Raw genomic sequence first — 13,739 nt, 5'->3', positions numbered from 1 at the left:
CTACCACCACTCCCTGGGATTAAAGGCTTGCTTTCTGGGATTAAAGGCGTGATGAGTCACCATGCCTATCTGTATCCTTGAACACATAGATTTCTGCCTCTGGAATGCTAGGATTAAAGGCGTGTGCTATCACTGCCCATCTTAAGTATCTAGTGGCTTTTCTGTTCTCTGACCCCAGAAAAGTTTATTAAGGTACACAATATTTTGGGAAACACAGTACCACCACACTGTCATTCAACAAACTAAAACTGAGCAAAGACACAAGCGTGTCCCCCTGTTATTGGCATACCTTGTTCATGACAGTAGTAACAGCTGAATCGCCATCCTTTCCAAGGAAGAAAACATCTGCTCTTTACTGAAAGCATCTCCCACAAGCCTCCCCTGGAGTGGTTCTTCCCTAGCAGTTAGCTGTTCGCTGTTACCCAGCTAGAGCTGAGGACCCCACTAGGTTTACCCCTCTGATGTGATGTCACCTCCTGACTCCAGGCTCACAGTCAGTAGTAGCATCACCCTCCGTTTGTTGCTGTTGCTATGAATCTGGCAAGGATAGTCACATGGGTGTCTCTGATTGTGGCTGTTACGCTAAATGGGGACAAGTGAAATGATTTTTTGTCAGTGTCAGAGATAACTGTTTTTGGAGACAGCCGTTGCTGTAAGAGTATGCCAATAAAGGCCGCAACTTGCATGTAAGTCTGGATGCTCAAAAATTCAGCTCATCAAAGCTGGTGCAGGATGTGATGAAAATCATGAAATCCATGTAATCTGCTGAATAAATAAAAATTCAAATAAAAATTCCTCAATGAAAATGCCAGCCTAGCAAGTTTCATGGATATTGCTATAAAATATAGTAAGAAATAATTTCCATTTTTAGAGAAACATTTATTTTTCTGGAAACAAAGGAGAGGCCTATGTTCCAGTTTGTGATTGAAGCTAGTAAGACCCTGCTGCCAAACACAGAGGACCCTATAAGAACACAGCTGGCAAAAGCCTTATTAACTAAAATCATGAAGTGTCCAAAACATTAATAAGCCTGCGACGTAGAAAGGGTCCCATATCCTCACCCAGTGGGCTTTCTCTGTGAATTCAAATTCCCCATATTGATGAAAAATAACTCAGCAGAACCATTTGATCATCTGATTAATGCAGAAAAAATATTTGGCAAAAAGTCAGCAGCCATTCAAAGTAAAGGAAAAAGAATTGATTTTTCCTCAAACCGGAAAAGGTTAGCTACAAAACTTTACGGCTACCTCATGGCTGGCTATGAAAAGTGGAGGTTTCCCTCGGGTCTAGAAGAAGGCCAGAGAGTGAAGAGCAAGCCAGGGCTGGCAGAAAGGGTGCGAACATCGTGAACATCGCCCTTGAGGCTCCATCTACAAGGGCAAAGGCTGGCTGTGGCTGTCCAGCTGTCCAGCCTGGAACCGGGAGGAAGTGCGGTGTTTGCATTCCCACATCATCTTCCTTCCCTGGGAATATGGGCTTCTCCTGCCCAAGAGACTGCCTGAGGGAAGGCCAGCGTTGAGTCTTAAAGGAAGAAGGCTACTGCTCCTAAAGGAAATGCAGTGGTTCCCTCGGTGTCTCCGGGCTGCATAAGGAGTTATCTGCCGCTGCTGTTTTGCAAACCCAAGCGCCCTGCTAAAGCCCACAGGCGCCACCCAGTGGCAGGTACTGGAATTTGGGACCCCACCTCCCCCACCCCCACCCCCATCCCCACCCCCACCCCCATCCCCCGGAGAAAATTGTGTGATGCTGTGACATGGTCTGCTGTTCAAGAAACAATATCCAGAGTGCTATGGGGTCGGGACACAGCCTCTAGTTCTGACCAACATAACATAACCCACGAACCTGAAATTCCCACAATGCCTTGGGTAAACGTCTATGATCAGTGCCCAGAGGGTTCCAGAACTAACGGGAATGGCTGTCAGGATCATGGACCAGGGCCTGTGGGAAGTGTTTTCCCTCCATTGACCCAAGAAAAGCTACCCGAGGGATTACCAATCCTGTCCTCACGTGGGCAGTGTCCAGGAAGTAGCTCTCAGAAGTTTCCCCGGCAACCGCTCTTGAGACAGCCGAAGGAAGAAGGGAGTCTCTAGAGACTGATGCACAGCACTGGGGGTCAAGCAGGAGCCCCATGTGGGATCTGTACTGACCAGGGCAGTGGCCAAGGACCAGGCTATGTGGCTAGTGAGAATCTGGTCTACCGAAAAGTCCTGATGAGGGTGAATATGGTTGCCCTCACCGCACCTCATGCTGAGGCCTGGTGCCTCCGGCAGCACCCCGAAGGATAGGGTCTGTGTGGGAGGGACTGAGAGCATGTGGAGTCCTCCAGACAGGCCACTGAGGCTGGTGGTGGCCCTGAGTTCTTCCTCTATTGGGACAGGGTTGGTGAGTTTGAGAGCCGGTGTCAGGGTGTTTAGAAGCTGAGCCTGGCTCCCCACACACTTGCACACTCCACACGCTTGCTCACCACCTCACACGCACTCTTGCTGAGCAGTACACTTGCCCTCTGGTGACACAGGTAGAGTCCTTTGCCCGGTGAGATCCCCGATCGATCGTTTAACTCCCAGACTGGTGTGATAGTCTGCTAAGCAATCTCTTCTCTTTATACGTTATTCAGTGTCTGTTACTCTGCGGCCGCATCTGGAAAACGGGCTGACATGGTTTTTAGGCATCACATCACTGGAGATTTGACAAAAGGTACTCTCAGCCTTAATCTGAGAAGCCGCTCTTTCCAGTGAACAGTGGTGAAGGCAGACCCACGGCTGCTGAGGATCTGGAAATCAAATGATGGGTGAGAGGCAGGCCTAAACAAGGCATTGCTACCATCCGCTCCATGACTCAGGGGAACATTGTAGAGAAAAGGACGGAAAGAATGTAAGATGGAAGATAAGGACAAGGACTGAGAGGTGCCGTCTTCTGGGCAAGACACAGCCATTAAATCATGAACTCACAGTCGCCGTGAATGTCTGCATCGGGGCGTGGGTGGAGGAGGGTCCCAGGGACTCTACCCCCTACACACACACACACACACACACACACACACACACACACACACACACACACACACACACAGCTGAACTATATGATCCTTGTAGATTCAGAGAGAGAAAGAGAGTTATTGCTTTCAGTGATTTATTCACTTGTCACCCTACTGGATTCCAGTGGAGAGGTCCAATCCAGTGCTCCCACAGACGGTCCGTGTTAAACTGAATGGGTCACAAAATAAAACTTGAAGCCAGGAATCTGGGGAAGGCACTGGTGGGGAGGAGGTGAACTGATAGGGCCAGGAGGCAGGTAAGAGAGAGTATGGGGGGAGGTGGTAATCAGAATGCACTATATACGAGGGTGAAGTTGTCAGTGAACCAAATTAATCAATGCAAAGTAATTTCTAGCATCTTTTGACAGAGCATTTAAAGGAGGCAAGCAATGCAGGAGACCATGGACACAGCAAGAGTCTCTCTTACTGCTGGTGAAGAAGGCCTTCCTGCCAGGTGATGGGCTTGGCCACACAAGTCATTCACCCCCCTCCCAGGCAATGTCAAGAGCTGATCCTCTTAACTCTGGGTACTTATGACTTCATGAAGTATGAGGGTGTTGTTATAACCATGAGGTTTTTTTAGAGGTTTGGGTTGGTCAATGTTCCCCAGGAGTTGGGAAAGGACCATCTAGCCCTGAGTTCACAGGCTCCAGGAGGGACAGGAGCCCAGTGCTTTGGTTCTTCCTAGAACCAGATGCCCAAATGGGCAATGAGAACAGGGCAATGGGAGACCCACCCATGTCGTCCTGTGTCTAGGCAGCTCACTTGTGGCTACAGCTGAGAAGGGAGGGGCTCCAGTCTGCTTAGCCAGTAACATATTGCAGGACATCGGACCATTTCCAGCTTTTGAGAGATGATAAAAGGAACAGACATACACATGTGGTGTTTAGAGTTGTACGTGAATAGATTTGCGCATGTATAAAGTTGGAAATCTACTTTTACAGTGCTGTAAGAGACTGCTAGACTTCTTTTGCAGCGTGGCTGGACTATCTTGCTCACATCAGTAGTGTGTATGAGAATCTGGCTTCCCCGCAGCCACCATCCTTCTCTGCTGTCTTAGGTTCTGCCTTAGCCTCTCTGAGAAGCTTGTAGGCCTGCTTGGTCATGCTCGATCTGTGTCACCTACTGGCTGATGGTAGTTTGTGACTCTCCTTTGAAGAAGGACCAGTTGCCTTATCGGCTCACTTCTAACCTGGGTTGAGCTTGGCTCTCTCGGTTGGCCTTGCTGAAGACGTGGGGAGGTTGAGCATTTCTTTACTCCCTGGTCTCACTCTTCTGCCTGGGCTCCGTGGCTCCCATCACTACGCCCACCCGGCAGGTCTGTTTGCTTTAGACTTAAGCTGTGGAGTTTTGTGCTGGTCTCTCACAAGAAAGATGCCACTGTCCATGTCATAAGCTCAACCTTCCCCTTTCCCTCATGAATGATGACACTCACAAATTGTGGGACTGGGTAGAGCCCTACCTCATCCTCTCCTGGGCTAGACCTGGTCATAACTCTCCACAGAGTCACATCCCTCCCTGCCTTGAAGAACGAAGATGGCTATGGTCAGGACAAGACCACGTGGCCAGAAAATGAGTGAATGGAGAGGAAGTTCTGCCAAGGGCCTGATGGCTTGGACAGGGTGCTGGGGACAAACAGCAGTGATGCTGGAAGGTCTGAGTTCCTTGCCAGCCTTTACCATCCAGCACAGGAGACCAGAACTAATTGGCGGTGTGGGGCAGATCCACTTAACCATGGGGTAATTGGGCCCTGGAGTCCCACATCCTTGCGCGTGGGGAAGGAAGCTTCCTTTCTTCCTCAGTGTTTCCTTTAAACCAACTGTGGCTCAGACAGGCCAGCTGCTGTCGGGATTAGTCAGGCTGTAGCAGAGGCCAGTTGTCTGGGGGTGACAGTAGGCAGGGAGAAGTGAATCTCTGGGCTTCAGCAGACTGAGGACAGCCACACAGCCACTCAGGTCACCAAGGTAGGGACCCATGGCATCCTTCCTGCTCAGTAAGGGGACCACTGTTCTTAGAGCTGACTGTGCCATAGAGGGGCTCCTTGCTCCCAGCCTCCATCCCCCTGCCTCCCGTTGGTATTTGTATGCACTCTTCAGCACCCCCATACCCTCTGCATCTAACATCTTCTCCAGGTACTATTCCCATTTCCAGTTTGTGCCTCAACTCCATTTGCGTGCCCTTTAGGACATGTCCCCTTGACCCTCATGCCAAAAAAGGGGAAGAAATGTTCAGAGCCTCAACAAGTGCTGACATCTGCCCTTTTCCACTTCTTCCTTGCTGGAAGCTGGCCTGCTCCTCCACATGCTCCTCTCCCTCTGCCTGTGGTCAGCTGGAGGGATTCATGCAGGGACATCATAAAGCCCATCTTCCCAGTGTCTGATGCCAATAAGTCAACCCCATGTGCTGTCAGGGCAGGGCCAGCTGCTGTTTCCAGAGCCTACCTTCACTGTGGCCATGGGGTGATGTGGATCCGAACCACGGACCCAGCCTCTGGGAAGACTGCCCCTCGCTGCTTCCCACCTGCTCCCCTTTGTTGCCCCACACTCTCTTGCCTCCTCTCTCACCCACTTAAACTTCCGTGGCTCATTTTGGTGAATCCAGAAAGAACCACAAGTTTCCCTTGCAATTTGGAACTCTGAAGGCCAAAAGAAGCCCAGGACTCAAATGGCCGCTGAGAACAGCTTCCCCCCAACATTTCCCTTCAGAAGTGGGACCACCCTCTTTCCCGATCCCATCCTGGGATCCTGCCCTGACTCCCTGGGGAGCTAGGCATGCCCCAGGCTATAATAAGAATCCAGTATAGTCCCACCTCCCATCCCAGGTTCTAATCCAAGGCAAAGCCCAAACTCCATCTGGGTTGGACTGGACTCTAGGTAGGGCTGGGGACTCTGGGGCAGACATGGCAGAGGATATCAGTGTTTCCAGGGCCCCTTCCTTCCCAGGCCCTGCCATGCCCACACTCTCACCTGCCTGCTCCTGTCCCCTGCCACTCAGACTGCAGAGTGGGGACCTTTCCCTGGCTTTCCGTGGGAACCGACCTTCGCCTCCACACTTGCCAAAAGTCTTGCCAGACATTGGAGGAGCAGGGACTCATGTCCTGTGCCTTCTGCCTTGCTCTTTTGAACCTCACAAAGCTGACAAGCTAGTTCTCACAAAGGGTGAGTGGGGCTGAGGAGGAGAGGAGAGGTGAGCCTCCAGATTTCCTGTTGTCCTCTCCTGAGAGGACTCTGCTCTGCATGCAAATGCATTTCCTTTCCCACCCCGTTTGCTCGGGGTGGTCCTGGTCGCTAATCAGACAGCCCAGTCCCAGTCCTGAGCCCCTGAACTCCCAGCAGGGAGACTCTGCTTGGCCTGATTGGGACCTCACATCTCTGCATGTCCGCTTCCTTCCTCAACCTACCCCCAGAGCGCTGTCCTGTCATGTTTCTGGTCTTTCTCAGCCCATCAAATTCACATCTGGTGCCAATGATTTATTGACCAGTGTTATCCTCGACTCTTGGGGTCTGTATCAAGAAAACGTGTCAGGCACTGTCCCTAGCCGAGCCCCCCCCCTCCCAGAGGGAGCAGCAGGTTTATACTGGCACCCTTCCTCAATCCCTTCATCTACTGGGTCTCACTGTATCAATTATTTAGAATATGGATCAGCCCTGCCACCGCTCATCAGAGTGATGGCCAGTCCATCAGCCTCATGGGTCCTTCTAATTCTCTTCCCCTCTAGTCCACACTATCCCTCCAACTGGACTGATCCTGACTCCCTTCACATCCCTCAGCCATGTAGTATGTAGTCTCTGCCTTCTTCTTCCCAGGGAGCCACAGGGCAGATCTTCACCTCTTGGAGATGTTTCTCAAGTGTCACTCCTTGCTGCTGTTACCACCCTGCTACCCAGCCCCACTGACCTGCTCCCCCAGCTCACCACCTCCTCCCAGGCTCCCCCAGCTCCCCACCTCCTCCCAGGCTCCCCCAGCTCACCACCTCCTCCCAGGCTCCCTCCAGCTCACCACCTCCTCCCAGGCTCCCCCAGCTCACCACCTCCTCCCAGGCTAGGAGCTGTACGTCTTGACTGCTTCCTGCTTTACTAGAATTCACAGTCCCCATAGGTGGTGGGTTGGGGCTGGTGCTTTCTCCTGATTCATTCAATTGATTGGAATGACTGCCTTGTAGTGGGCACTCAGTGAAGCTGGATGAACGATTAAGCGGTGAAGGTTCCCATCCCAGTTACACCATCTGCCCCTTGCCTCCTGGTGAGTGCTGAATATCACTGTTTACTCCTTGCACTTTTCATGGTGATCATGGGCACCAAAACCCAGCATGTCCCTGATTTCTAGGTCGTCTTCCACAAGTGCTCTTCCCAGTACCCAAAGCCCCAAGAAGGCAGAGCCATCTTTATGCTCTTCAGGACAGTCTTCATCTTCATCCAGGAAGGTCCTAGTTAGCAGGGATAAAGGAGAAGACTTTTTTAAAAAATTGAGGCAGGATCTCACTGTGAAGCCTAGGCTTGTCTCAGGCTCATGGTGATCCTCCTGCCTCATCCCCAAGAAGATGATTTTTTAGTACTTATTTAGGAATTCCTGTTGTGACAGTGTTAATGGATTTTCAGTATGAAAAGACCATGTCTTCTGAAAATCAGGACAATGTGTCCATGTCTTTATCCCTTTTGTTGCAGGTGGCAGAGGGAGCTTGGTGTACACACAGGTAGCACAGGTATGCAGTGGCCATAGTGAAGAGCCTGCCGTACCTCACCGTGGTGGGGTGGAGGCGACTCTGAAGGCTGTGGGTTGCTTTGATCACGTCTTGAGAACCGGCTTCCCTGGGTCGGTGGATGCGTTTCACTGTGAGAATTTTGACAGCTCACTATCTAGCCCTGACCTTGGAGGTGAACTGTGCTCTGGTGTAGCTTTTGTTCTGACCAACCGCACAGCTACTCCCCGGGATCTCCCGGAGTTCCGAGAGTGCAGTAAAACATGAGACCGCCATGTGGGCTTTCCCTCCACGACATGTCGAGTGTTCCCCTTAGGAATGGCCACCACTAAGGCTGACGTGGAAGACTCCTCCACGTTCAGAACCGTCTCCACACGGTGCAGAGATCCGAGGGCCCCACAGGTGAGGCTCCCCACAGGTGAGGCTCCCCACGGGTGAGGCTCCCCACGGGTGAGGCTCCCCACGGGTGAGGCTCCCCACAGGTGAGGCTCCTAGGCCAGTCCCTCCTCTCGGAAGCCTCGTCAACAGCCCTGTTGGCCTCATGGCGACATCAGCTCTGTTGTCACCGTGTCAGTGTTCTCAGAAAGCTGCCCCTCACTGGACCTCTGGTGTTCACCCTTGCGGGACTGCATTCGACACTGTGGGGTCAGGGCGCCTCCTCTCACTCGTGAGGGGAGCTGTACGAGAACTGGGGTATCACAACTGCGGGGCGCTCAGTATGAGATGTGTTGAAGTTTGCGCTAACTGCTCCCCCTTTGCCGCCGCCTCCTAATACCGTGTTTTTTTGTTTTTTGTTTTTTTTTTGGGGGGGGGAGGGGAGCTTTTGATACTAAATTGAAGTAATTATTTTTGATGAAAGGTTCTATAAGCAAAACTGTTTGGGGTGTGGATTTTACTTGAGGAGACTCACGCTTTCTCTTTATTTTCATCCCTGGCTGGGTAGTTTCCAGCTGAGTCTGCAAGTCCGTGTGTGTGTGTGTGTGTGTGTGTGTGTGTGTGTGTGTGTGTGTGTGTGTAGGCGTGTGTAGCCGACTATCCACTGGGGTCAGAAACCCCCTTTGCTGGGCGACCCCGTCCTACCTGCAGTTTTCCTCACAGCTGGAAGTTTTCTTAATGCACTCCTTGTTCCGAGTTACCCTGCGCATTTTCTCATTTCCTTTATTTCTACACTCTTTGGTTGTTCTTTCAACTCGTAAGGGTCCACGTCCTGTTAAACCCCGAGTTACCTTGTAAAGGTCTGAGACTGTGCTAGCTACAAACTCGAAGGATAAAACAGCCTTCTGACTTCCTTCTGTGACACAAGGCCAAACCTGCAGTCTGCTTATCATAATCTCAGCCTCACCCAAGGTTCCCTCAAGTACTAAAATGTAGCTTGTCATTTTCCCGAAGAAGTGTCACCCTCCACTGTGTGTCTTCTCAGATACAAGGACTGGTGTGTGACGCTTTGTTGGTGTGCCAACGGACCTGAAGGTCCGAGGGGTATTTAAAAGGTTTATTCCCGTCACACATCCCTCTCCTGTGGGCAGTCCTCTCCTGTGGTGATGCTCTTGGTCCAGGATAACGGTTTTGTCTCTGGTTAATGGCTGTGGCACTTGAGTTTCACACTGAGGGAGGATGTGTGAGTCCCTGTTCAGAACAGATGGTCACAAGTCTCACAGGCAGCTCCAGGTCTGGGTACAACCGGTTACATATTCTCACGCCCCTGCGGACAACGCCCTGTTGACTCTCAGTGTTTGGAACCGGAGACTCAGTCTAGCCCAGGTGGTCTTCCACCTTATAAAACGTTTTATTCTGTCTGGATGCCTTAGGATTCTTCTGCCTCAAAGTTTTGTGTGTGTGTGTGTGTGTGTGTGTGTGTGTGTGTGTGGGTGGGTGGTGGTGGTGGTGGTGGTGGTGTTTGTCCTTTGGAACCTTCACTGCGACTCCTGGGGAGTGATAGGTAGACTTTGCTATGACTTTTTCCTTGAGTGTCCACTGCATTGTTACTTTGTTGCTGCTGTACTAAAACACCGGACAGAAACAAGTTAAAGCAAGAAAGGTTCCCCGTGTCTAGAGCTGGCTCTTCTTCCCCTTCTCACAACATGGAGAATTAAGAAGCAGAGGGCTCGATCCTTCACCAGAATCATACCTGGCCTTCAAGACCCACTTCACCTAACTAGGCCATATGTCCTAGGTGGGAACCAAGTATTTAAACCACATGAGCCTGTAGGAGACATTTTACATTTACATTTACACCATGATGTCCTTTGAAGGCCCATCTGTCAAAGGTCTAGTCACAGCCTGGGGAGCTACAGGGGAATGATGAAACTTTGTGGGGGGCTGGTGGGAAGGAGTTAGGACATGTGCTCCAGAAGAGGTTGCTGGGTCCCCTAGCCACTTTCCCCCCCCGATTCCTGCTGCCATGCTGGGGTCAGCCTTCACCATGCCTTCCCACCATGATGTGCTTGGGTCACCAGGGACTGAGAACAGCCTGGCAAATGTCCATGCACCAACACCTCTGAAACCAGGAGCCAAACGAAGCTCTCCCTTCTGAAGGTGAATCTCTGGGATGTTCTAGTTACGGCAATCAGACCTGACTAACAGACCTGCCCTTTCTGAATGGCTGAAAGAATATTCTATAGTATTAAATGGCCAAACACAGACAGGCCCTTCCTGGAGGAACGTCAGGTGGTTTGTTAATTATGATACTTATTTCCGGCTAATGAGCCAGCCTTCTCCCTGCATTTCTTCTGTAGCCCTGCATTTCTTCCTCATAGAGAATTCGCTGCCTCTCCTTCTGAACACTCCTGCTCACCCTGTGATCTTTCCTTTCATAGTTCATGAGAGTAATGCCAGACACTAACCGCCACTGCATTTACCCATCTTAACATTCCAGATTGTTGCTAACATTGCTCTCCAGCACCCACATGGGCCCGCTTTCGGTCGTTGGTATCTCATGCAGAGAGCAGTGGCCTGGTGTTAGAAGACCTTGTTGTGTGCCCTGATGCAGCCGTGGTCTCGGGTAAGTGTGCAGACTGAAAGTGGACACGTGCCACATTCCCAAATGTGATGGGAAAGGATTCCTGTTACACACTTGGTCATGGTAAGAGTAAAGATGTTCATCTTGTTGAGTGATCATCTTGTTGTTCATCATCTGGTGACCTTGGCTAAGGACAACCACTAGACTGGTATGACCGCAGCCTCTGCCCTGAGTGACTCCTCCCTTCACTGTGGGCACCGCCATACTATTCGAGACTTCCTCCACTCAGCTGCCTTTAGACCCAGGAGTGCTGGCTTTCTCTGACCAAGACTGGTGCTGAGACTCCTCCATTGTGGATGGCTCATGTGGTCTATAAAGACAGGGATGGAGCTACTGTCCTGTGCCTAAAACCAGTCCTGAGGAAGGGCCCGATTATAGGGACTCCATAACCTGAACCCATCATTCCAGGAGTCCTGATGATGTCAAGTCTATTTTAAAAATCTTTTCTGAAGCCAAGCAAAGACCCAACTTATGCTAATGAGGACAGAAGGCTTAGATGCAAAACAGTAGCCCCCAATGACCCTAAAAATCATGAATCACTTGCGTAGAGAACAGGCACAAGGAACCCACTACTCTCCCATGCTCAAAGACTTGCTGGAGGTTTCCAGAGTACAAATTACAGTCTGGTCATCACTACGGATAGAGGGGAGTATGAAAAGTATATTTCTGAGCCCAGAATCAAAGCCAAACCACAGGGCATTAAGTACTAACTACACTTGTAGTATTTTTCTCCTTCCCTGGCATTTGCAGCAGCCAAGTGTGCCACTGTCTACAGATCTGTCAGCCTATTCTCCCTGCACACTGCCGCTCTGCCTCTGCCAGTACCTTCTTGATTCTTTCAGGTGCAGAAGGATGAGAGGGGAGAACATCACCAAGGTGAGCACGTTCATCCTGCTGGGCTTCCCCACAGCCCCCAGGCTACAGTTCCTGCTCTTCCTCCTCTTCCTGCTCATCTACCTCTTTGTGCTGGTGGAGAACCTGGCCATCATCCTCACTGTCTGGAGCAGCACCTCTCTCCACAGGCCCATGTACTACTTCCTGGGCATCATGTCCACCTTGGAGATCTGGTATGTTTGTGACATCATCCCTAAGATGCTGGATGGCTTCCTCCTGCAGAGGAAACACATTTCTTTCATTGGATGTATGACTCAGCTCTACTTCTTCAGCTCCCTGGTGTGTACAGAGTGTGTACTCCTGGCTTCCATGGCCTATGACCGCTATGTGGCCATCTGCCATCCCCTGCGCTACCAAGTCATCATGACCACAGGACTGTGTGTCCAGCTCGTGATCTTCTCCTTTGCTAGTGGCTTCACCATCTCTGTGATCAAGGTCTACTTTATCTCCAGTGCTACCTTCTGTGGCTCAAATGTCTTGAATCACTTCTTCTGTGACATCTCCCCCATCCTCAAGCTGGCCTGCACCGACTTCTCTACTGCGGAGCTGGTGGACTTCATCCTGGCCTTCATCATTCTGGTGTTCCCTCTCCTGGCCACCATTCTGTCCTATGGATACATCACCCTGGCTGTGCTTCAGATCCCTTCAGCCACAGGACGGTGGAGGGCCTTCTCCACCTGTGCCTCCCACCTCACTGTGGTCACCATCTTCTACACAGCCTTGCTTTTCATGTATGTAAGGCCCCAGGCCATTGATACCCGAAGCTCAAACAAGCTCATCTCTGTTCTGTACACAGTCCTCACACCTATCTTGAACCCCTTGATCTACTGTCTGAGGAACAAAGAGTTCAAAGATGCCCTAAGAAAGGCCTTGGGCTTGAGTCAAGCTACATCATAGGATGGAGAGCCCCTTCTGATTCCAGAGCATCTCATGAACATGAGATGAGGATGTGGGAGCACTTGGCATTGCTGTAGTGCTGAAGTTATTTAGAGCATCACTTTCTACCTTTGTGCAGTAGACATAATGGGCACTCTTTGTGTAGTGATACCATTCTATTGCTTTTATATGTGCAGAGCAGGACTTGGTAAAATTGAATGCATTTTCCATCCCATTAAAATTAATGTCCACTTTTTGGTTGAAGGGCATTTAGGTTGTTTCCAAGTTCTAGCTATTACAAATAATGCTGCTGTGAACATAGTTGAGCAAATGTCCTTGTGGTATGGTTGAGCATCTTTTGGGCATATGCCCAAGAGTGGTATTCCTGGGTCTTGATGTAGGTTGATTCCCAATTTTCTGAGATACCACCACACTGATTTCTAGAGTGGCTGTACAAGATTGCATTGCCACCAGCAGTGGAGGAATGTTCCCCTTTCTCCACGTCATCTCCAACATAAGCTGTCATCTGTGTTTTTTATCTTAGTCATCCTGACAGACCTAAGATGGTATCTCAGATTTGTTTTGATTTGTACATCCCTGATGGCTAAGGATGTTGAACATTTCCTTAAATGTCTTTCAGCCATTTGAGATTCTTCTGTTGAGAATTCTCTGTTTAGATCTGTAGGCCATTTTCAATTGGATTATTTGATATTCTGCTGTCTAGTTTCTTGAATTCTTCATATATTTTGGATATCAGCCCTCTGTCAGATGTGGGGTTGGTAAAGATTTTTGTTTGGGACCGAACTAGGCCCTCTTAATGTGAGTAATAGTTGCATGGCTTGATGTGTTTGTGGATCTCCTGGTGATATGACTAGGACTTATCCCATATACACAAACTGGATTTTTAGAGCCCATTCCCTATGGTGTGATGCCTTACTCAGCCTTGATGCAAGGTTGAGGGGCTAGGTCTGGCCTCAACTTGGAATGCCAGCCTGTGTTGACTACTCAAGGGAGGCCTTATCTTCTATGATGAGGGGATGGGGTGGGATGGGGGTAGGTGGGGGAAGCAGGAGAAGGAGAGGGAGGTGAAGCAGAGGTTGGTACATAAAAGGAAAGAAAAAAATTATTAAATTAAAAAATTATTGTCTATATTTCAGAAGACAGTAAACCCTGCTGGGCCTAGAAGGTGAGGTCTACAGTCTTAGTAGGTTTTAGTA

General features: G+C 50.1%; 1 protein-coding gene across 1 annotated transcript; it reads left to right on the top strand.

The window, feature by feature from the left end:
* Positions 1-4,792: 4,792 nt before the first annotated feature.
* LOC114707823 (olfactory receptor 6B2-like) lies at positions 4,793-12,580 on the top strand. Its single transcript, XM_028890675.1, has 2 exons — positions 4,793-4,998; positions 11,595-12,580. Exon 2 carries the CDS (start codon positions 11,605-11,607, stop codon positions 12,541-12,543), a length of 939 nt encoding a protein of 312 aa, XP_028746508.1. The 5' UTR covers positions 4,793-4,998; positions 11,595-11,604; the 3' UTR covers positions 12,544-12,580.
* Positions 12,581-13,739: the final 1,159 nt, after the last annotated feature.

This window comes from Peromyscus leucopus, chromosome 13 (assembly GCF_004664715.2).
Source record: "Peromyscus leucopus breed LL Stock chromosome 13, UCI_PerLeu_2.1, whole genome shotgun sequence".
NCBI classification, from domain to species: domain Eukaryota; kingdom Metazoa; phylum Chordata; class Mammalia; order Rodentia; family Cricetidae; genus Peromyscus; species Peromyscus leucopus.
This window is presented reverse-complemented; position numbering and strand designations above follow the sequence as displayed.